General features: G+C 32.7%; 1 protein-coding gene across 2 annotated transcripts; it reads left to right on the forward strand.

Annotated features, from left to right (window-relative positions):
* The first annotated feature begins 16427 nt into the window (after positions 1-16427).
* On the forward strand, positions 16428-22762 carry LOC127255122 (cysteine-rich receptor-like protein kinase 44). 2 transcript variants are annotated; one of them, XM_051280508.1, is made up of 7 exons: positions 16428-17366; positions 19727-19855; positions 19940-20070; positions 20879-21089; positions 21215-21446; positions 22097-22253; positions 22332-22762. In XM_051280508.1, the coding sequence occupies exons 1-7, from the start codon at positions 16520-16522 to the stop codon at positions 22647-22649; spliced, it is 2025 nt and encodes a 674-aa protein (XP_051136465.1). In that variant the 5' UTR covers positions 16428-16519; the 3' UTR covers positions 22650-22762. The 2 variants fall into 2 exon arrangements, with proteins under 2 accessions (XP_051136465.1, XP_051136466.1); XM_051280509.1 differs by having other exon boundaries at positions 19943-20070.
* Positions 22763-23030: the final 268 nt, after the last annotated feature.

The raw sequence follows: 23030 nt of genomic DNA on the forward strand, positions 1-23030 counted from the left end.
AGATTCCCAATTGAAAGATCAAGAGAATAGCAAATCATAAAAGATTATCAAGGGAATTTATGGAGGTTTTTAGAAGTTACCTTAATATATATTTCCTTTTATTATAAGTTTTCATATCTAAAATTACATATTTTATTGAACTTTGTGGGTAAAAAAATTATATTGGTTATAATTATACACAGTCAGACCATGTCAGGTGGGGTAATGATATTTGCTTCATTTAAATTTGCAACGTCAATTGAGGCTTGCTTTGATGTTAACGAGGGAGATTTGAGTTAAAGGCGTGTTTTTTTTGTAGATTTTATCACAAATTTTTATTATTCAAACTTCATTTTTCCTCTAAAAATATCAAATCAAACAATTCTTTTTTTTTTTATATTATACTACAAATTTATTTTACATTCAAAATATCTAGTCAACATCTATTTATATAATCAACCTCTTCGAACTCAGCTCCATTTCACAAAGCAATTTAGAATTAATAATTATAAAACAAATGGCTCTTACAAAATACAATCCTCCATTCACGCAGCGTTTTTAAATAAATTAATTTTTTGTGTGTTGGTATAAAAAATTGTGTCAAAAATATAAAACATATTATTTTAAGTTGAATATTTAACTTTTTGAATTTTTTTTGTAATGACTATTTGAATTTTATTTTTGTCAAAAGTTTTTTGTGTTGTTTATTATTATTTTTTCTGAGAATTCCAACTCAAAAATAGTGTTGGGAGAATAGAGTGAATGTTTTGTTGGGGAACACACAAGGGAAGAGAGATAAAATCAAATAACAAGACATGAGAATTTAACATGGTTTGGTCTCGCAACAGACCTACATCCACGATTCCAAAACGGGATAATCCACTAAAATATTTATTACAATTTTTGCACGGACAAAATTATAAAACCCTCCTCACAACAACTCACCAAATCTCAATTTCACTCTCTCTAGTTACTAAAGAAAAAAGTTTGTTTTCGTATCTTAAAATATGATCCAAATGGGTCAATTTATAGGAGTCAATGCCCCTACCTTTTTATCACACTAAGGATGTGGGACATGGGAAGTTACACAACAAATTCTCTCTCTTCTCATAGTCTCACATATTTTGACCATGTCAGAAAAAACGAACTCTCTTCTCGATTTTCTGATTCTTCATATCATTGTTGCTCTTCACATTTGCTCGCAGGGCGCTTCCATTTAGATAATAGATGTTGTTTTGTTTCTTCCTCCCTTACATAATCAAGTTGTCACCCTTATACACTTTACATAGATTTTTAGTGCCAACATATTTATACCAATGTGAAGCCAACTCATCCAATGAAATAACATTAGCTCCAACACTAGGCACATACCTCACATTAAAAATTATTTTGACATTACCATTGTGGAGCTTCAAGCGAACTCATCCAATGCCTTCAATTTGCTACTTCGTCTTATTCCCCACATTGATATAGCCAAAATCTCCCTTTGTATGCAAAGTATCAAATAAAGCTTGCTCTTTACAGATATGGACATCGGTAGCAGAATCCATCATCCAATTAGAATTCTCAACAGGATTTGTATTTAAAAGAACTAAATCAACTTCATAACTGACCACGTTCGCGGAGTTCTCAACTTTCGACTTACCTTTCAAATTTCTCAGACTTCTTCAGCCTTCTTTAAAAAGTCGACAGTGATTTTGAATTTGACCAAGCTCTCCACAATAATGACACGCAATAGAGTTGTAATCTATCGGCCAAGATTTCGATCTTCCACCACGGTCACTCTTCATTTTCCTCCCTCTTTCAGAACCCCCCACAGCTAGTATTTGACTCTCCTTTCAAGTGTCTTCATTTCCCATTATCTTGTCATTCTTCTTCAAAACTGTTATCGTCTCATTCAATTTCAATGTAGTTTTCCTAACCAACATTGATTGCACAAACGGCTTGTAGGATTTGGACAATAAAGCTGACAAAAGCAACACTTGCTCTAACTTTTTAATTCCTCTCCTGCATTGAGCAGTTGACATACTAGTTCATTAAACTTGTTAGTATGGTCTATTATATTACCTCCTTCCTCTATCTTCAAAGAGTATAGATCCATCTTCATAATGAGGCGGTTAGTCAACGTCTTCGTGGCAAATTTACTCTCCAAAGTATCCCACAACCTCTTCGGAGATGTTTCCCTCAACACAGTAACCTTTATATGCGGGGTGAGTGCCAATCGAATCGTGGTAACAACCTTTTTCCGAATCATACTCCAATCACCTTCTTTCATACCTTCTCGATTTGCATTTTCCAAGACAACATCAAGACCTTGCTGCACCAAATAGCCTTGAATTGTGGTTTGCCACATAGTAAAATTACTATTTTCATCAAAGAGCGGAACCTCATAGTGGACATAGTGCTTAATAAGTCTCCAATAAATAAGCACTTCCAACAACCAATTAAACTGAGGCTCAAAAATAAAACCAGAAACTCAAATAAGGTAGAACTGACCTTTCTAGTAGAAATCTGGTGTGTTGCCGGAACCCGGTGTGGAACTACAATATGAACGTGCCGTCAACTTCTTTCGAAATACCTCTTAGTCCTTCTCTCATCCCTTTGCCAAAACCTCGCTTAAAAATGACCTGGCTCTTATACCACTTGTTGGGAACACATAAGGTAAGAGAGATAAAGTCAAATAACAAGACATGAGAATTTAACGTGGTTTGGTCTCACAACAAATCTACATCCACGATCCCAAAACGGGATAATCCACTAAAATATTTATTACAATTTTTGTACGGACAAAATTCTAAAACACTCCTCACAACAACTCACCAAATCTTAATTTCACTCTCTCTAGTTACTAAAAAAAAAGGTTTGTTGCCGTATCTTAAAATAGGACCCCAAATGGGTCAATTTATAAGAGTCAATGCCCTTTTTTATCATACTTCCAATGTGGGATATGAAAAATTACACGTGTTCCAACTTTTCAAGTAGAGAATATATATTTTTGTTTTTTTAGTAATTTAAAAAATCATATCATTTTATTGATTATTGGAAGTATATAATATTGAATTTTATATTTTTATAGTTGAAAGTAAAATAAAAAATAATAATAATTTTATAAAAATTATAAGTGTTTTGATATTTATAAATAATTTTTTTATTATAATTCCAAATAAATAGTTATGAGTGAACGACCAAAAATGATGTATGTATACTGACTTGGGACGTAATATCAATAAAAATAAATAAATTATTATTCACCTAACATTATATCAAATACTCTTCAATTAGAAATTCAAATTAATTTTTATTTTAAATTAATTTCAAACTAAAATCAAACGAATTAATATCTTATATTTTATTATATAACCTATAAATAAGAAAATATAAATATATAAATATATGATTGTATTTTACATAACAAGATAGTATTTATATATATATATATATAAATTGTATTTTACATAACAAGATAGTATTTATATATATATATATATATATTTATAAAAAAATACTGTATAAAAATATTATTGCAAATGTTAAAAAATAAACCAACCACAATTCGTTTTGGCATTAATATGTATGGATTCTATGGCAATTTATTTGTGGGATTAAAATTGAAAATATTAAAAATTGGCATTTAAGTAATATAATATAAATATGTATTGCGATTTAATATCCGTCCATTTATAAAGTTCACATTTGGGTTTAATATGTTAATTTTAAATATTAATTATTATATAAAAACGTAGTACAAATTAAGAAAGAATATCAAAATATTTTTGCTAATGTCTTATAATATAAATATAATGACATTTGTATTAAAATTATACAAATACAATGACATTTTTTAATATCAAGTATAATGACGACAAAAAATAAATGTAAACTTATTGAGTGGACAAAATGAGTATTAAATTATTATTTAATCTAAATTAAATAGATAATATTGTACTCCGTCTGTCCAAGACTAAACTTTTCATCTATTGTTTTGCATATTAATCTTTGAATATTAGTTATTATATTAAAATGTAATAAAAATACCTCTATTAGTATTGTAGACACTAAAAATATGTTAAAATTAAATTAAATATTATATATTTTGGAAGAAAATAAAATTCCAATAATATAAATATATGGTATTTAATTATGCACATATGCTAATTTTTATACAATAAATATAAATCATTAATGCAAAAATCTGCTTAAAATGAAAAATATCGTACAAATATTACGTTCATAAATAGAGTCATAATAAATTTGGCAGCAAAATAAATTAATCTTGTCAATAAATGAAGTATATAAATTAATATATTCCAAAAAAAACAATGATATAAAGATTTTGACGAGAAACGAATGTACACAGTCAAATCTGTCAAGAATGGAAAACGACATATGATGAAAAAAATATTATAAAATCTTCCTATTGGCCAATCAAAATGCACCACGTGGCACCATTAAAAAAAGGAAGCCGAAGCCACCCATCCCCTATAAATAGGAGCCATGGCCAGTTCATTTGAGAGACCGAAGTTACATCGATGATTCAAGCAAAGGGGTAAGTTTCTAGACTCTCTATGTATTGTTCTTCATGTTCTTCGTGTCCTTCGAAGCGTTCTTCGTCGAAAGTCACTGATTTGGATAAATGATCCAATATTGGTTGACGAATCGATGGGGTTAACATTTTTCGTCGTATGCCCAAGCCGGGGGAAAGATCAAAGCTCCCAAAGCCGTTGAAGAATTCGTCAAGCCAAGGGAAGGTCTCCAAAGTTCCTCTCAAAGCTTCAAAATGTTCATCGCGTTCTTTAACAAAGCACCAACCAGGCCCTCTTCAATCCAAAAGTCAAAGGGACACGCCGCAAAATATGTTATGGAGCACCAAATCCACCTCCTCAAAGATCAAAGCTGCGGATCGTCCAAAGAAGACATCAAATCTAAAGCTAATTATCAAACCGCCCACACGGAGACCAAAGCCCTCCGAATGGCGGCAAAGACAAGCCAAAGATCAAAGTCTCGGATCGTCCAAAAAGACATCAAATCCAAAAGTTGACAATCAAATTGTCTGCACGGAGACCAAAGCCCTCCAAAGTCCGGCAAAATCAAACCGAAGACCAAATCTCTTCGGATCAAAGAAGCCATAGAAAACCAAGTTGGAAAACAAATTGACCCGGAAGGAGAATCAAAGGACTCATTTAGAGAATACGACCCACTTTAAATTCAAATCAAATATAATTTGTACAAATTTTGTGTTTATTAAAAATAACATAATTTTTTGTCCATAGATTTTTGGCATGCCCAATGGGACCTCTCTACCTTTTATCTCTCATTCCGACGAACTTTTAACAACCAATGGCTTCCTTCAAGATCAAAACTTCCAATGTTGCATCGAAAGTTGTTGCTCAAGCTGCCTTCGCCACCAAAGGAGTTGGCGCACCCATCGCGTCAAAAACCTCAAGCGCTTCGACAAATACTGGAATGAAAACACGAAGCATGGCCAAAAGAGCATTTTTGTTCTCTGAAGACACTCATCCAAAAATCACATAGCAAAGTCCACTCTATGAAGAAGACAACAACTTCAAGAGTACTATCGCGCAGTTCACCCCTCAACAAACTGCAAGTCATTCAACCGTATCAAGTTCTGCTCTGGTTATGACTACCAACGCTTCAAATATTGAGGAACCAAAGATTGTAGATCAAAGTCTGCTCTACGAGGAAGATCAAAGCTTCAAAGGCATTTTCATGCCATCTACTCATCGGCCAATTTCAAGTCATTCAACCGCATCAAGCTCTGCTCTTGTGATGACTATCAATGCTTCAAATATAGAAGACCAACTTGCAACCAAAATCATTGAAGGGATGTCTCAACACATGCAACAACAAGACGCCCTCATCAAAAAACTTCTTACAAAGCTGGACAAGCCTGAAGAATCCATTCATGCCATCGAAAAGCAACCATTTTTTTTCCAGCAGTCCAAAATAAAGCGGCAACATATGCGGAGCAACGTCATGGCAGAGAAAAAGTGGCGGAACCAAATCCATTTCAAGGATCATCCAACTCCTTCATTCATATATTTCAACTTGAAAAATACATCAAGGGGGCAATCAAAAGAGAATTCGACGAGAGTTCAAGGCCGACGCACACTTATGCCAAGCCTTACACTGCAAGGATTGACGCCCTCAAAATGCCGACGGGCTATCAACCACCAAAGTTTCAACAATTTGACGGCAAAGGCAACCCAAAGCAACATATAGCGCACTTTTTCGAGATATGCAACAATGTTGGAACATATGGAGACCTCCTAGTCAACCAATTTGTGCGGTCACTAAACGGCAACGCCTTCGACTGGTACATCAACTTAGAGACTCGTTCCATCGACAATTGGGAACAACTAAAGTACAAGTTCTTGAATCGGTTCTACAGCACAAAGAAAACCGTCAGCATGACCGAACTCACCAACGGCCGCCAATGGAAAGATGAACCAGTAATTGACTACATCAACCGCTGGAGAAATCTAAGCCTCAACTGCGAAGACCGTCCGTCCGAGGCTTCCGACATAGAAATGTGCATTCAAGGAATGCAATGAGGCTTAAAATACATCCTATAAGGGATCCGACCCCATACTTTTGAAGAACTCTCCACTCGCGCTCATGATATGGAATTGAGCATGATGTCCAATGGAATATATGAACCGCCTACTGAAGATTTCTCAGATGACGAGAAGTACAACACTTCAAACAATGGGGGCAATCATACCTACAACACTTCTGGAAACGAGGATAAACTTTCTTCAGCCTCCTAGAAACGAGAATAAACTTTCTTCAATCTCCTAAAAACGAGGATAAATTTTCTACAATCTTCTAGATACGATGATAAACTTTCTACAATCTCCTAGAAACGAGGATAAACTTTTCTTCAATCTCCTCGGAATGAGGATAAACTTTCGAATAAGACTCCTTAACACGAGAATAAACTGTTTAACAAAAACAAACAAATTCAATTTGTTTTGAACTACGTTATGACTTGATTCATTCACCGGATACGTAGGCAACTTGGAATATAACTCCGAGTACAGTTAATCATGCCAAAAAAAAAATCCTTAAAAACATAAATTGAGCAAAGAAAGAAAAAATTCAAAAAAAAATCGAGCTTAAAAAAAAACATTTGGACAAAAACAAATCTTGTCCAAAGAAAAAAGAAAAAAGAAAATGCCCTTAAAAAAAAATGAAAAAAAGGGCAAAAAAAGAAGTTTCAATTAAAAAAAATTGACTTATATTTCGAGACTCATTCATGCCTTAAACGCTTTGCGTCGACCTAAACAAGTCTCGATGGGGCATTTTATAGACACAAAAATATGTCAAAATTAAATTAAATATCATATATTTTGGAAGAAAATAAAATTCCAATAATATAAATATATGGTATTTAATTATGCACATATGTTAATTTTTGTACAATAAATATCAACCATTAATGCAAAAATTTGCTTAAAATAGAAGATATCGTACAAATATTACATGCATAAATAGAGCCATAATAAATTTAGCAGCAAAATAAATTAATCTTGTCAATAAAGAAAATATATAAATTAATAATATTTTCCAAAAAAAGCAATGATATAAAGATTTTGGCGAGAAAGGAATGTGCAAAATCAAATCCGTCAAGAATGGAAAACGACATCTGATGAAAAAGGAAAGATTATAAAATATTTCTATTGGCCAATCAGGACGCGCCATGTGGCACCATCCGAAAAGGAAGCCAAGGCCACCCTCCCCTATAAATAGAATCCTTGGCCAATTCATTATACACTCAAGTTGCATTGAGGATTCAAGCAAATGGGTAATTCTTTAGACTCTCTCTGTATTGTTTTTCATGTTCTTCGTGTCCTTCGAAGCGTTCTTCGTTGAAAGTCACTGATTTAGACAAATCATACAATATTGGTTGACGAATCGATGGAGTTAACGTTCTTCGTCGTATGCCCGAGCCGGAGGAAGGATCAAAGCACTCAAAGCTGTTGAGGAATTCGTCAAAATCAAGGGAAGGTCTCCAAAGTTTATCTCAAAGCTTCAAGATGTTCATCGCGTTCTTTAGCAAAGCATCAACTCGGCCCTCTTCGATCCAAAAGTCAAAGGGACACGCCGCCAAAAGCGTTATGGAATACCAAATCCACCTCCTCAAAGATCAAAGCTGCGGATCGTCCAAAGAAGATATCAAATCCAAAGCCAATTATCAAACCGCCCACATGGAGACCAAAGCCCTCTGAACGGCGGGAAAGTGAAACCAAAGATTAAAGCCTCGGATCATCCAAAAAGACATCAAATTCAAAGTTGACGATCAAATTGCCTGCACGGAGACCAAAGCCCTCCAAAATCCAGCTAAATCAAACCGAAGACCAAATATCTTCGGATCAAAGAAGCCATAAAAAATCAAGTTGGAAAACAAATCGACCCGGAAGGAGAATCAAATGACTCATTTAAAGAATACGACCCACTTTAAATTCAAATCAAATATAATTTGTACAAATTTTGTGTTTATCTAAAATAACACAATTTTTTATCTTCAAGTATCTTATAATAATAATATAATGATATTTGTACAACAAATTATATCAATATATACTCCCTCCGTCCCACATATTTTGGGCCTATTAATATAGATATTGAAATTTAGGTAAAATATAATTAGTTGGTAATTAAGTGTATTAGTAAAAATAAGTATAGATTAAAATTTACATAAGTAAACAGTTTAATTAAGATTAAAAAAATTATACGATTTAAAATGTGATTAAAATGGATAATCAATTTTAAAAAAAAAAACAAATTACGTAAAATAAATAAAAATAAAAAATAGTAAAATTATGTGGAACAAATGAAAGTAATATTTTTTTTATGTTAAAAATAATCGCTCAAAATATAAATAAAAAAAAAAAAGTAATCTATTTTTTTTAAAATGAAAAAAAAAAAAAAAAACTATGAACAGTCAAATCTTGTTTAGGATCCCAAAAAATAATCTTCAAAAGTATCACTGTCGAGGGTGTGATTCAATTTATAAGCACCGACGGTTTTGTCGTAATGTTGAGCGGTGCAATTTGCGTAATTTCTCAAATAAATCGGCGGTGCGCTGCTCTGCTCTGCTCACTCTCACCCAAACTCACCGTTTCTCATTTCTGTCGTCTTTTATACACAATCTTACAATATTTTTGTCTTTATGATGCCTATATTAATTCAACTTCCTATTAGTCTAATCACAAATATACGTATACAACTTTAATTCTTCTTTCACAGAATTTACATGGAAGATTATTATTATTTTTTTAGATTTTGGTATATACATATTTTATATATAGAATTAAATCATGTAATATATAATTTTGTATGTTTGTTTGTGGGTTTCAAATTAAAAATTCCGCACAACTCACTTCTTATTTCTTCCCTTAAATGTCAAGTCAACATTCTATTAATTTTATTTATAGTGTGCTAAAAATTAAATATATATATATATATATAATATAGTAATATATGTTACATATTAATATCACACGAAACAATTATTTATTCATGTTCATAATTATACCATTTCCAGCTCCTAACCTACAAATAACAATTTAACATAATGTGATTAATATGTATAAGTTGAAAGTTTCTTTTTACTTTTTAATTTAAAATTTTATATTTAACCAAAAAAGAAAAAACACATCAAAGAAAAAATAATACTTGCTAAAATAATTATTGAACTTATTATAAATTTGATGTGATAATTAGGGGTGGCAATTTGAGTCTGTCCATATTTTGTGCCGGCCCGGCCCGACCTAATTCTAAGCCACGATTGATTTAGACAAAATAAATTTTAATAGTAGAAGTGAAGAATTGGACTCAAAATCATGTTGTAATTTTTATTTTATTTCAAAAATTAATATAATATATAAATTTATTAAAATTTAAAAATTAATTTTAAAAGCTGGGCCGGTTTCATTAGCGTTCCGAGCTAGACACGGCCTAGAAATTTTCGAGTCTATTTTTTAGGCTCAAACACGGTTTTTTCGTGCCGTGCTCAGACCTAGCTTTCGGGCCGTTCTTATTTTTGTCACTCCTAGTTACAATATTCTCTCAATTGGCTCTAAAGTAATATAATGTATTGAAGTGTGCAGTTAGCTTGATGGGAAAAAAATAACTGTCACTTACAAGTATGTTCCCGATTTTCAACTAAAGAATTCCGTGTGTACCAAAGAACGATGTTAGAGATCATATTGGAGAGAAATTCACTTAGGAATATAGAAATTATGTAAAGACAATTAGAGTTCTTCCATAGCATAGTTTTAGAGTGTGTTTTTAATTTGTTTTTAGACGAAGAATTCAAAGTAGAATTAATGAGCATTGGAGATATGACTTAGAACCACTAGATTGAAGATAAAATACCATGATGCTAAGGAATACACTGATGTTGTGACATTGAGGATTTTCTTGGGATAGAATGAATCCAAACTGTCCGTTAAACACAAGATTTTTGTAGATGTTTGTGTTATCTATGGTTGAATGATAGTGTGGTCATTTGAGTAGAAATTGGAATGGCCTCATTGTGATAAAATGTACTGTAAAAAAAATAATCAATTTATATTTATGTGAGGAATAAATCACAAGAAGAAAATCAACATCAACTAATCATTAATTTACCTTTGACCTAGTTGAACCTTTTATGTATATATATATATAAGGGTCCATTTACATAGACTTAAGAACATTAAAAGACTAACAAAAAAAATAAAATAAATAAAATTCCACTCTTGAATCATCGATCTTGTGCCATGATCAAACATAAATAAACTTTGCATTGTTTTTTTCATCTAACATAAGCTTTAATATATTTTAATCTCATATCAACTCTACCTCCTTAAAAACTATTTTGTCTACAAGGCATAGTAAGTATGGAAAGTGATTATAGATCTCTTTCTCATCTACACAAAACGAACACTCATTTTCTAAACCTTGTCAACAGAAGAAAGCATGGGCTATTGGATATTTTTTAATGACATTGATCTTGTTGAGCTCCTAATAGTTGATACAATAGTTCAAACTTTCATTATTTTTCACTAGAAGTATCAGGCTAAATAATGTACTTGTGCTCAGAGAGTCCTTGCAATAAGTATATTGTTCAACATTTATTTAATTTTATCCTTTTAAACTTGTTTGAACTGGTAAGGTAGAACAGAAACTAGACTTACACCATATTGAAGAATAATGTCATGGTCATGCTCCCTCTTTAGGTGTAGGTTTGATGGAACCTTGAACACCATGAAAACCTTGTCAATATCATATAGATCTTACCTATGCACCTCAAATTGTTCTCCATCTACAACATTAAATAATTAGGACTAATTCTATCGCAATACCTAATTTGGTGCCCTTTATTGTAGTCAAGAAACCATCTTGAAAATGAAATAATACTGATTCTCTTTCCAATTGAATTTTTTATTCATAAGTTACAAAGACCATTGTTTCTTTCTCTCAATTAATTAGAATCTTCCTTAAAGTGCGGAGCTAAGCCACCCTAAAAACAACATCAACGCCTTTTAAGCGAAACATCTAGCAATCAACCTTCATCTTTCATGTTTCTAGATCAAGGTTTAACTTACAAAAATCTTCATCATTTTGAAGCCTTTGAGTATTAATAAAATGTACTATGTTGAAAGTTCATATTGGTTTCACGTTATCCCTAAGCTCTCGTACTAAGCCAGACAAAGAAAAATTGTGGGTGTGTCCCTTATCAATGAGAATGGTAACTTTTAAAAGTCTTATTATAGTATGAAATCATGGTTTCTACAGGCGGGTAAAATCCACCATCATAAATAGGGGCAGTTCCACTTGTACATCTCTAATATACTATAGGTTTTTAAGTTTAGCTATCTCTACCTTTCAAACTTCCTAACCTTCAAGCTTATGCTTTTGCTTAAGTTCATCCATTGATTGGCCTTTGGATCTATCATGCATGTCTGAGGAGATTTATACATGGCGCATAAAAAATGGTTCACCAATAAACAACGTTTTGGCTACATTCACGAGTAGAAATGGAGAACAGATTTATTAAGCACGGCTAGCTTACAGATTACAGGGCCGACCCACTTGGTTGTTTGTTAGAAGGGGAATACATGGCTATTTATAGCATAAACCTATGCCAATAATATCCAAATCATATATTTGAATTTAGGATATAATATCTCATATCCAAATCATATCCCTAGATTCAAGACATATAAACAAATCTCCATCTTGATTTGAATCCCACTTCCAGATGCATCATTACAATGTCAGAAGAACAAGTGGCATCTAGCTCCAAGGCATATCAACAAATCTCCACCTTGACTTGAATCCCACTTTCAGATGCATCATTACATTGCCCGATGAACAAGTGGCAAACTAGCTTCAAGGAACTCAACAAATCTCCACCTTGACTTGAATTTCACTTCCAAACGAATTATTTCAATGCCAGATGAACAAGTGACAAACTAGCTTCAAGGTATATCAATAAATCTCCTCCTTGACTTGAATCTCACTTTCAAATGCATCATTACAATGCCAGATGAACAGACTTCTTCATTCTGCCTCAGATTTGCCCCTACTAGGGCAACTACCAGCTTGTGAAATTTAGCAAGTCCAAATAGTGTCGAAAATTGCTATGGGGGACCAATTTAGTGAACATATCAGCAGTTCTTTCCTGCATTCGTAGCCTGAATAGACGTTGTTTTAGAAACAACTTATTGGTTAGAGATTTTGTCATGTATAAACTCTTTAACTTCTTCCAGAGGCCAACAACAGTTTCCTGATTGGCAACGTCGATGATTACATCATCGGACAGACACAACATGATTGTTGAGTGAGCCTTCTCCTCTGCTGTATCCCACTCTTCATCATCTACGTTTGCACCTCTCGGTTTTTTAGATAGCGGCACCCACAAACCCTGCTACTTCCGCAAAGATCGCATATTGATCTTCCATAAGCTAAAACTATTTCTCCCGGTGAATTTGTCAACGTTTGCGTTGAAAGCATACATTGTTGATCAACTCAAAAAACTCTAACAGTGCGGAAATAAACAAAACTCTGATTGAAACGACCAGGCTCTGGTACTAGTTTGTTGTGACATATTATGGTTGATGATCGAATAACAAATAGAAACGTAAAAAAGACACAGATTTATGTGGTTCACCAATAATGTGTTGGCTACATCCACGAGCATAAACGAAGAATAGATTTCATTCACGACGGTTATGTTACAGATTACAGAGCCGAGCCGCTTGGCTGGACGTTAGAATGGGAATAAGCCTATTTATAGCATAAGCCCATATCATAATATCTAAATTATATCTCTAAATATATGATATAATTAATATATAATATCCAAATCATATCTCTAGATTCAAGGCATATCAACAAATCTCTATATTGACTTGAATCCCACTTCCAAATGAATTATTACAATGCTAGTTGAACAAGTGGCAAACTAGCTCCAATGCATATCAACTCCACCTTAACTTGAATCCCACTTTCAGATGCATCGTTACAATGTCAGATGAACAAGTGACAAACTAGTTACAAGGCATCTCAATATATATAATGCCTTTCGTGTTTGTTTGGGAGATTTTCCCCCAAATACACTATTTATTCAATTTTTTTCCTTAAAAAACATCAAATCAAACACATATTTTTTTATTTTTATATTATACTAAAAATTAATTTTATATTCAAAACATCACATCAATACCTATTATATTACATTATACAACTATTCAAATTCAAAAATTTTACTATTCAAATCCCAACTCAAAATCAAAATCCTCAACCAAATACATTTTATTTTTTTTATCTATAACCATTATAAAATAATAATAATAATAATAATAATAATAAAATAGTTTTGTTCAAAACAATGTTGCAGCATTTTCAAACTACAATTAATTAAACAAGACAATAATTAAATTACACAGTTTTGAAATGGACAAATCAATCAATAGTAATTTTTAAACGTCGGAAATATATATTATATATATATATATATATACGTGCATGTGTGTTGATTTTAAACAATCAGCACACAATCCACTCCATAGAATATCCATATTTATATATTATTTTTCTCAACAAACAGACAAACACATATAACTATATATAAATAAATATATATATATATATATTATTTGCTTGATGACTTTGACTTTGAACTTTCCACCATTTGGCCTATCCTGGTCGCTCAGACTTTAATATTTAATTTGAAATTTCGTAATATTAAAATTTTGAATTAAAAATAATATTTTATATATTATAAATAAATTTTTAATATCATATTTTGAATGATAAATTCATTTTATTATGAATAAATTAATTACTAAAGAAATATATACTATGATAATTTGAAAGACAAATTTTGATGAATTAAACTAAATCGAGCGTTAAAGAAAATGAACCTTAAAATTCTCTTAGATATAAATATAAACATATATTACTTTTATTATAAAGAAATATATATAATAAAATACTAAGCTAATTTTTACCTTTCCCATCATAAAAATTAAAATAATACTATCTAGTCTCACATAATTTATTTTTATTTTTTATTTTCGTTCTTTCCACTTAATTTGTTTATTTTTTTAAAAAAATATGATTATACATTTTAATTATATTTTAAATTTTATAATTTCTAATTTTTTTAATATTAATTTATTTATTTTAGGTATTTCAATCTTAATTTATAATTATTTTTATTATATAATAATTATTTTTATTAATACACTTTTTAATTAGTTATCACTTTTAATTTAAGTTAAATTGTTTTTCAGATGTTCTAGCCCATAGCCCATATGGGATATGATATTCCTAAAGAACCGCTCGCTAGCTAGCCGGACTAGTGGGCCTTTTTATCATTTGAGAATTTTAAGTGGACTCTGTCTGAAAATAGTCTCCTAAATAAAAAAATTTCGCTAAAATGGTCCTCTGGTGCCGGACTCGCCACGTTGGCACGCTGTTGGTGACATGGCGCTGACACGGCTGACGTATCATCGCCACGTAAACGACACATTGAATTTTTTATATTTTTTATTTTACAAAATGTCTTGGTAAACTATTTTATTGGTCCCGTATATGACCTCATTTATAATTTTTAGGACATTTAAATGGACTATGTCTGAAAATAGTTTGTAAAATTTTTTCGCCAAAATGGTCCTCCGACGTGGCATCTACATGGAGATGACATGTCAGCCGCCTCAGCGCAACGTCAGCAACGGCGGGCCAGCGTGGCGAATCCGGCACGGGTGGACCATTTTAGCGAAAAAATTTTAGTTACGGGATTATTTTAAGATATGATTCAGTTAAAATTCTAAAATGGTAAAAGAAGTCAAATACGAAATTAAAAAAACAGTTTACCCTTTAATTTATTAAAATTTTCGAACGAACAGTTATATAGGGGTAACTTTTTTTTTTTTTGTTTTTTAAAATATATTTATACTATATATATAACAAACGGTTAGAATACTAATTAGCCGGGTCACCACTCTAACCACAAGACAAGTAGAGCACATTTAATATAAAAGGCTGGATCAATTGTTAACTTCTTAATTCACATTTATCTATCATTCATCATCCCATCACATGATATGATTAAAGATGAATATGTGTATCAGGACAGCCATGTGGTTTATATAATGCTACATAGAAACATTTGCTGTGTAATTTATATTTCTTCCGTCCGCCGCGTAAGGATCACACTTATTTTTCGTATTATTATACTTAATATTAAAAATATCTTTATATTTGTATTAATTTTGTGTAAATGTCCTTCTATTAGCATTATAAGACATTAATGAAAGTATTTTTGCAATTTTATCTTAATTTATATTATGTTTTAATATAATAATTAATATTTAAAAATCAACTCGCAAAAAGTAAATAGAATCTTTAGAGTCGGACGAAGATAGAATATTGTATTGTAGTGTATACATATTCTCATTGCACTAAAAATTAATAATACCACATTGGTCCATAAGAAGAGTACCATGAGCTTTTTGAGCGTTGGATATTTGAATATTAATTATTATATGAATATGTAGGACAAATTAAGAGAAAATGACAAAAATATATGTATTAGTCTCTTATAATACAAAATACAATTATATTTGTGGAATAAATTATACAAATATAAAAATATTTTTAATATAGAATGCCGCAAAAGTCAAATAATTAAGGAGGGAGGTAGTATATTGAGTCGTCAATTGCATTAACATTTGTTATTTGATTAAGTATTTTATATTGTTTTATCATCTGTGATTATTTATTCCAACTTAACCTAATCAGCATAAAAACGAGAACTCTATATAAATATATATACATACATACATACAATATTGTCCCCTTTTTAATACTTGACGCCGGGCGGCGACCGGCCGTAGGCCTAACACCAAGTCAAGTAACACATTCTAAACCAAAACACTCGTCTTCCCCAATCAACCCAATCCATTCTACACTACAGTTGCAGTGCAGAAAGGGAGCTGCAGAACTCAAGCAGAGCATTTTAATGGCTTCCCAGCCCCCTAAACCCCTCTTCCTCTTCGCTTTTCCAATTCTCACAACTCTCTTCACTACTGTCTCCTGCCTACGAATCTACCAGTGCTCCCCAAACGGCAACTACACAGAAAACAGCCCATACTACACCAACCTCCTCACCATCCTTTCATCCCTCCCATCAAACATCGACAACAATGGCTTCAACAGCGCCTCGCAAGGCTCGACCGCCGCTGATCGAGTGCACGCAGTTGCGCTCTGCCGAGGCGATCTCCAGCTCGTCGCCTGTCGCGCCTGCGTCAAGACAGTCGCCGAGGATCTGGTCACGTCATGTCGGAATCGGAGACAGGCTGTTTTGTGGGACAACGTGTGCATGGTGAGGTACTCCGACGAGCCGATTCTCAGGATCCGGGCCGATGCGCCGGGCCATGTGGAGAAAAATATGGCGGCCAATGCGACGAACCCGGATCAATTTAACGATGATTTGGGATGGCTGTTGGGGACCCTTATTTCCTCGGCGGCGTCGGGTGGGGAGCTGATGAAGGTTGCGGCCGGAGAGAGGGGGACGGCGCTGAATGCTACGATTTTTGCGCTATTGCAATGCACGCCTGATTTGTTGGCCGCGGATTGCAAAACTTGTCTGGCGGCGCTCGCGGCGAGAGCACGGGCTTGTTGTAATACAACAATCGGGGCGAGAATATTGGCTCCGAGCTGCATGCTTAACTACGAGACGTTCGCCTTTTATAATACGTCGAGGATTCAAGAAGTTAAGCAGACGTTTCCGGTACCTCAGGACGGGCCAACGGTAGGTTCATCTCCGCCTCCGACCATGGCTGCAGTGCCGGTACCTTCACCACGAGGTAATAAATTGTCGGTAAAATTGCTTGTAATCGATATATTGTTCGGAAAGTTTGCACCAGTCTTCATCGTGATTTTAATATTGCAGGAGTCTTCCTCGTATTTTAAAAAATATTATATAAAATCTAGTCTCTTTGTCTTGTGGTAAATTTTCTGTTTGACTTTCACAAGAGAATTAACAAAAATTTGTATTTTTATAGATATATAGTGTAATAAAAGTAATGTAATATTCATTTTATTTTTGAAAAATAATATGGAAAGTAAAAAATAAGGGTATTTTAATATTTAGTTTGTTGAGATATTTTAAATATTCAATTTAGTAGATTTATATCTAGATTTGATCCAATTAATAGATTAGATTACTTACATTTGAATCTACCGATTCTGTTTTGTATTGCCTATATATAGGCTCCTTATTGATTAATAACACAATCTCATTATTTTTCCCAAAAATTTCTAACATGGTATCAAAGCTTACTTTTCTCATGCCGTAGATATAGCCTACCAACCCGCGTTTCTCCGGGTACATTCAACCTAGGATGTACCCGGAGGTCTTCCAATTTTGAAATTTTTTCTATAGTTTCCAGCCCTTTCTTTTTCTGATTTTGATTTTATCTTGAGTCCTCATTCTGCCTACGATCTACCATATGTCCTCTGCTTGTCTATTGCCCGCGATCTATCTATTTTTGGCTCCGGTGGAGAGTTATATCATTTTCGGTTCTAGTGGAGTCATATCGTTTTCGGCTCAAGTAGAGTCATCTCGTTTTCAGCTTCGGTGGAGTCATCTCGTTTTCGACGGCTCCGGTGGAGTCATGTCGTTTTCGGCTCTAGTGGAGTCATCTCGTTTTTTGCTCTAGTGGAGTCATCTCGTTTTTTGCTCCGGTGGAGTCATCTCTTTTTTGCTCTGGTGGAGTCATCTCGTTTTCGGCTCCAGTGGAGTCATGTCGTTTTTTGCTCCGGTTGAGTCATTCGTTTTTTGCTCCGGTGGAGTCATTTCGTTTTCGCCTCCGGTGGAGTTATGTGGTTTTTGGCTCCGGTGGAGTCATGTGGTTTTCGGCTCAAGTGGAGTCATCTCGTTTTCAGCTTCGGTGGAGTCATCTCATTTTCGACGGCTCCGGTGTAATCATGTCGTTTTCGGTTCCGGTGGAGTCATCTTGTTTTCGGCTCCAATGGAGAGTCATCTTGTGTTTGGCTTCGGTGGAGTCATCTCGTTTTCAGCTCCGGTGGAGTCCTGTCGTTTTCGGCTCCGGTGGACTCATCTCGTTTTCGGCTCCGGTGGAGAGTCATCTTGTTTTTTGCTCCGGTCGGTGGAGAGTCAACTATTAATTTTATTTATGTTTTCTTTTTGCGTTTATATTCAAATTTCTCATCAAACTCAAGTTGGTTTCTGTTATACCACTTGAGTTTGAGGGGGATGTTGAGATATTTTAGATATTCAGTTTTAGATTTAGTAGATTTATATCTAGATTTGATCTTATTGATAGATTAGATTACTTACATTTGAGTCTATCGCATCTTTTTTGTCTATATAGGCTCCTTATTCTGATGATTAATAACACAATCTCATTATTTTTCCCCAAAATTTCTAACATAGTTGAGAGTTACTATTTTGTTTTTTTTAAATGAAATGAGAAGTTTTGATTTGTACGGATTAATATGAAAAATATAAGAGCATGAAGCAGACTTTTCAAACTACTACAAAGTGAAAAACAATTTTGTCTATCTTGTTTAAAAGGGAAGTGTTACAGTATTGATTTGAGAAAATTTGTACCATGCTGATTTTCCAAATCAAAATACGTTAAATATAAAACTAATATATATCATTATTATATACAACATGTGTTGTTTGTTCATAATTACAATATGTGTTGTATAAGAGTACATCATGTATTATAAAATCAATTGTTTCATGTGTTGTACTTGTATTATTTTAATATAAATGATGTATGTCAATAGTAATATGATTTATTATTTGTTAGCACATTGCATATTGTTCAGTATTTGTAACTACCACGTATAATCGTATAAGAATTTCGAAACCCAAGCTTTGAAATGACATTGTTAAAAAAGCTGAGTAAACATGAAAAATCATAAAGATTAATCGGATCAGGTTACCTATTATGAATTATGAAAACTCGAAAATAAGTAACTTATTTTAAACATTTCAAATGTGATTACTTTGAGTAATTAGGGTGCAAATTTTTATTTTATCAAATCTAAACACATATTTACATTAATATTATATCAAAAACAGAGATTGATGATTATTGAAGTCCCTTACAATAATATACTAATCAACCATAATTAATCCGACATAAATTAAACGCACCCTTAGTGTACTATTTCGTCGTTGTCTTTGCAGGGAAACAAAAGGATAGTAAAGCTCGAACCATTATTTTCATCGTCGTTCCAATTATTTTTTGTCTACTATTATTGGCTTGCTGCATCGTAATGTCGAAGAGGAGGAAAGGAACAGAAAAGAAATGTGCAAGTGAGTTTATTTTCCCTTTCGATATATACACATTCAATGATTAAGAATACACAATTTGACAAAACTCAGACATGCTTGTACCAGCAGAACTCACAGAAAATGAGACAAGAACAGCAGAATCATTGCAATATGAGTTTAAGAAAATCAAAGATGCAACAAACAACTTCTCCGATGCTAATAAGGTGGGAGAAGGCGGGTTTGGTGCTGTGTATAAGGTAAGAGAATGCATACTTGTAAATTACATCTCCCTCCGTCCCAAAAGTATAGTATTTGTTGTGTTGGGCACGAGATTTAAAAAATATTGATATTATATTGATAGTTGATAAAAAGTAAGGATAAATGACTTTTTTGCCCTGGTGAGTATATTAGTGTAAAAAGCAGTGACAATTGTCTAATAATAATGAAAAAGTACGGATATTTTATGGTGATATGGTTATTTATGGAAATAAGACTATTGTTTTGAGACAGACAAAAAAGGTAAACAAGACTATTATATTGGGACGGAGGTAGTATAATTTATTTTTAATTAAAAAGATTTATCTATTATGCAAAACTTATTCCCAATTTTTTTTCTTTTTTTTTTTTGTTGTCGTCCAAACTAATTTCCGTTCTCTTTTTAGTAAAAAAAAAAATCACTTTCTTTACTTTTTTTTACCATAAAAAGAAATTTTTTCTAATTTTATGCAATTTTCTTAAAACTCGTGTCTGGTCAAATTGACATAAGTTTACATGACGAGAGAGTAACGAGAGAGTAACAATTTAGCCGCAACAATCAAAATTCACTTTTAATCTCAGGTAAGTCTCAACTTACTTTTTCTCTGCCTACTTTTTCATGAATTTCTCATTACACTTTCGATTTATTTTTCTATTTATCCATTTTTATATTAAAATACTATTACTTTCTAATATCGGTGTTCACAAGAAACTCTGTAATTTTAGCGGATGAAATGAACACGTCCTAAAATGCTTGACATGTACAATCAGAATGACCCGAGAGAGTGTGTGTTGTGTGTTTTTCTTAAGGGGAAACTCGAAGATGATCAAGAAATTGCAGTTAAACGGTTGTTTATGGGTACGGGACAGCGAGATTCAGAATTTCAGAATGAGATCATGTTACTGGCTAAACTTCAACACAGAAATCTTGTTAGGTTGCACGGTTTCGCTCGGGATCAGACAGAGAGAGTTCTTGTTTATGAGTTTGTTAACAATGGAAGCTTGGACCACTACATATTTGGTAAGTACTTTCAATCCCAGTAAAATTATGTACATAGAATCACTTGCTGGTTCATCAAGATATAAATAAATTCTATTACTCAATTCTATGGTCTGATCACATTGACACATGCTATATTATTGTAGATCAACCTACAGCTCATTTTGTCGATTGGGATACACGATTCAAAATTATAAGAGGTATTGCAAAAGGTCTATTGTATCTACACGAGGACTCTCGGTTGCGCATCATTCATCGTGATCTAAAAGCAAGCAACATCTTGCTCGACACAACCATGAATCCAAAAATAGCGGACTTTGGCCTCGCAAGGTTATGCAATGAAACTGAAGCCAACACAAAAAGAATTGTTGGAACCTAGTAAGTCTATTTCTTCAACAAAATTAGACTTAAGAGTGTGTTTACTTTGGGTGATTTAGAGTGAATAATATTATTTTATCCAATTTAATCACATGTTTACTTTAATACATTAAAATACAGGGTCGATGAAAGCCTATTATAAAAATACACTAATTAAGAAAAATTTATTTAATTTATTTAAGCAATATTGTACTTATGTCTATATTATCTTATATTTAATCTAGCAACGTAAACATAAAATTAATCAATCTCATGTTTATATAATCTACTAAAATAATATTAGGAATTATAATCATATCTTAGAAAGTAATATATGATTATAATCCACAATATTATTTCAATTGATTATATAATCACGAGACTAATTAATATCATGTTTATTTTGCTAGATTAAACAAAAAAAATATAAATTTTAATTTAAATATTTCTTGCATAAATTGATCTCACCCATCTAGACGGGAATAATTATCCTTGAGTTTAATCATCAATCTCGGGTTTTAATGTATTAAAATAAATATGTAATTAATTTAGATAAAATAATATTATTCACTCTAATCATCCAAAGTTTATACACGTTTAAGGTACACGTAACTAACAAAGCATTTATTTAATTATCACGAAAACACTCATACCTTGCAACCTTGTTGTAGCGGCTATATGCCACCCGAATATGTACATCACGGGCGATTCTCCATCAAGACTGATGTATATGGCTTCGGAGTTCTGGCCTTGGAAATTATTTGCGGACAGAAAAATAGCAATTTCCGAAACGAGGGTATTACAATCGAAGAAGGCTTGCTAAATTATGTAAGTAAATCTTTAATTGGAAAAAGAACTTGAGAGAAGAAAAAAATGTTTCATGGTAAAATTCTTGGCATTTCACAGGCATGGAGAAATTGGAACGAGCGAACAATAGTAAACGTGATAGATCCTACATTGCAATCCGAGTCGAGTAACTTGGGCGATATAATAAGATGCGTACATATTGCTTTGTTGTGTGTTCAAGAAAGAACACATGATAGACCAACCATGGCTTCGGTTAGTTTGATGCTTAGCAATTTCAACGCGACTTTACCACCGCCAACAAAGCCTGCATTTTTTGTGTCCCGTTCCTCGGATCAAGAGAGACCAGAAGATCGGTTGGTCGAACATACTCCTTTTTCTAACAACGAGGCTTCAATTACGGAGTTGTATCCGCGATAATTAGGTCGTTTTATATTTGATTAAATTGTAAAATACCACGATGTGCGTATCTAGGGAATAGTCCTTCAAAGCGAATTATACTTAGATACATCTATTCGATAAAATTCTGAATCTTTCAAGTATATAAAAGCTCATGAAGAATGCAAGATATGCATTTTCTTTTCTATATGTTGTTTTTCACTAATGGAGTTGGTAGTTTTTGCTTCTTTTTATTTTATTTTATTTTAATCTAGAATGTGAAAAAGGTCTACTTAGCTACAATCCCATCACTAGTTTTTGGTTATGAATGAATAGTTGGTGTTCTTTACTAAAATGCTCTTTCTTATAAGGAACATGAATTTAATAATTAAATTAAATATATATATATGTTTGGGATTTGCC

Source organism: Andrographis paniculata, unplaced genomic scaffold (genome assembly GCF_009805555.1).
Source record: "Andrographis paniculata isolate CXL003 unplaced genomic scaffold, ASM980555v1 Contig53END, whole genome shotgun sequence".
Taxonomy (NCBI): domain Eukaryota; kingdom Viridiplantae; phylum Streptophyta; class Magnoliopsida; order Lamiales; family Acanthaceae; genus Andrographis; species Andrographis paniculata.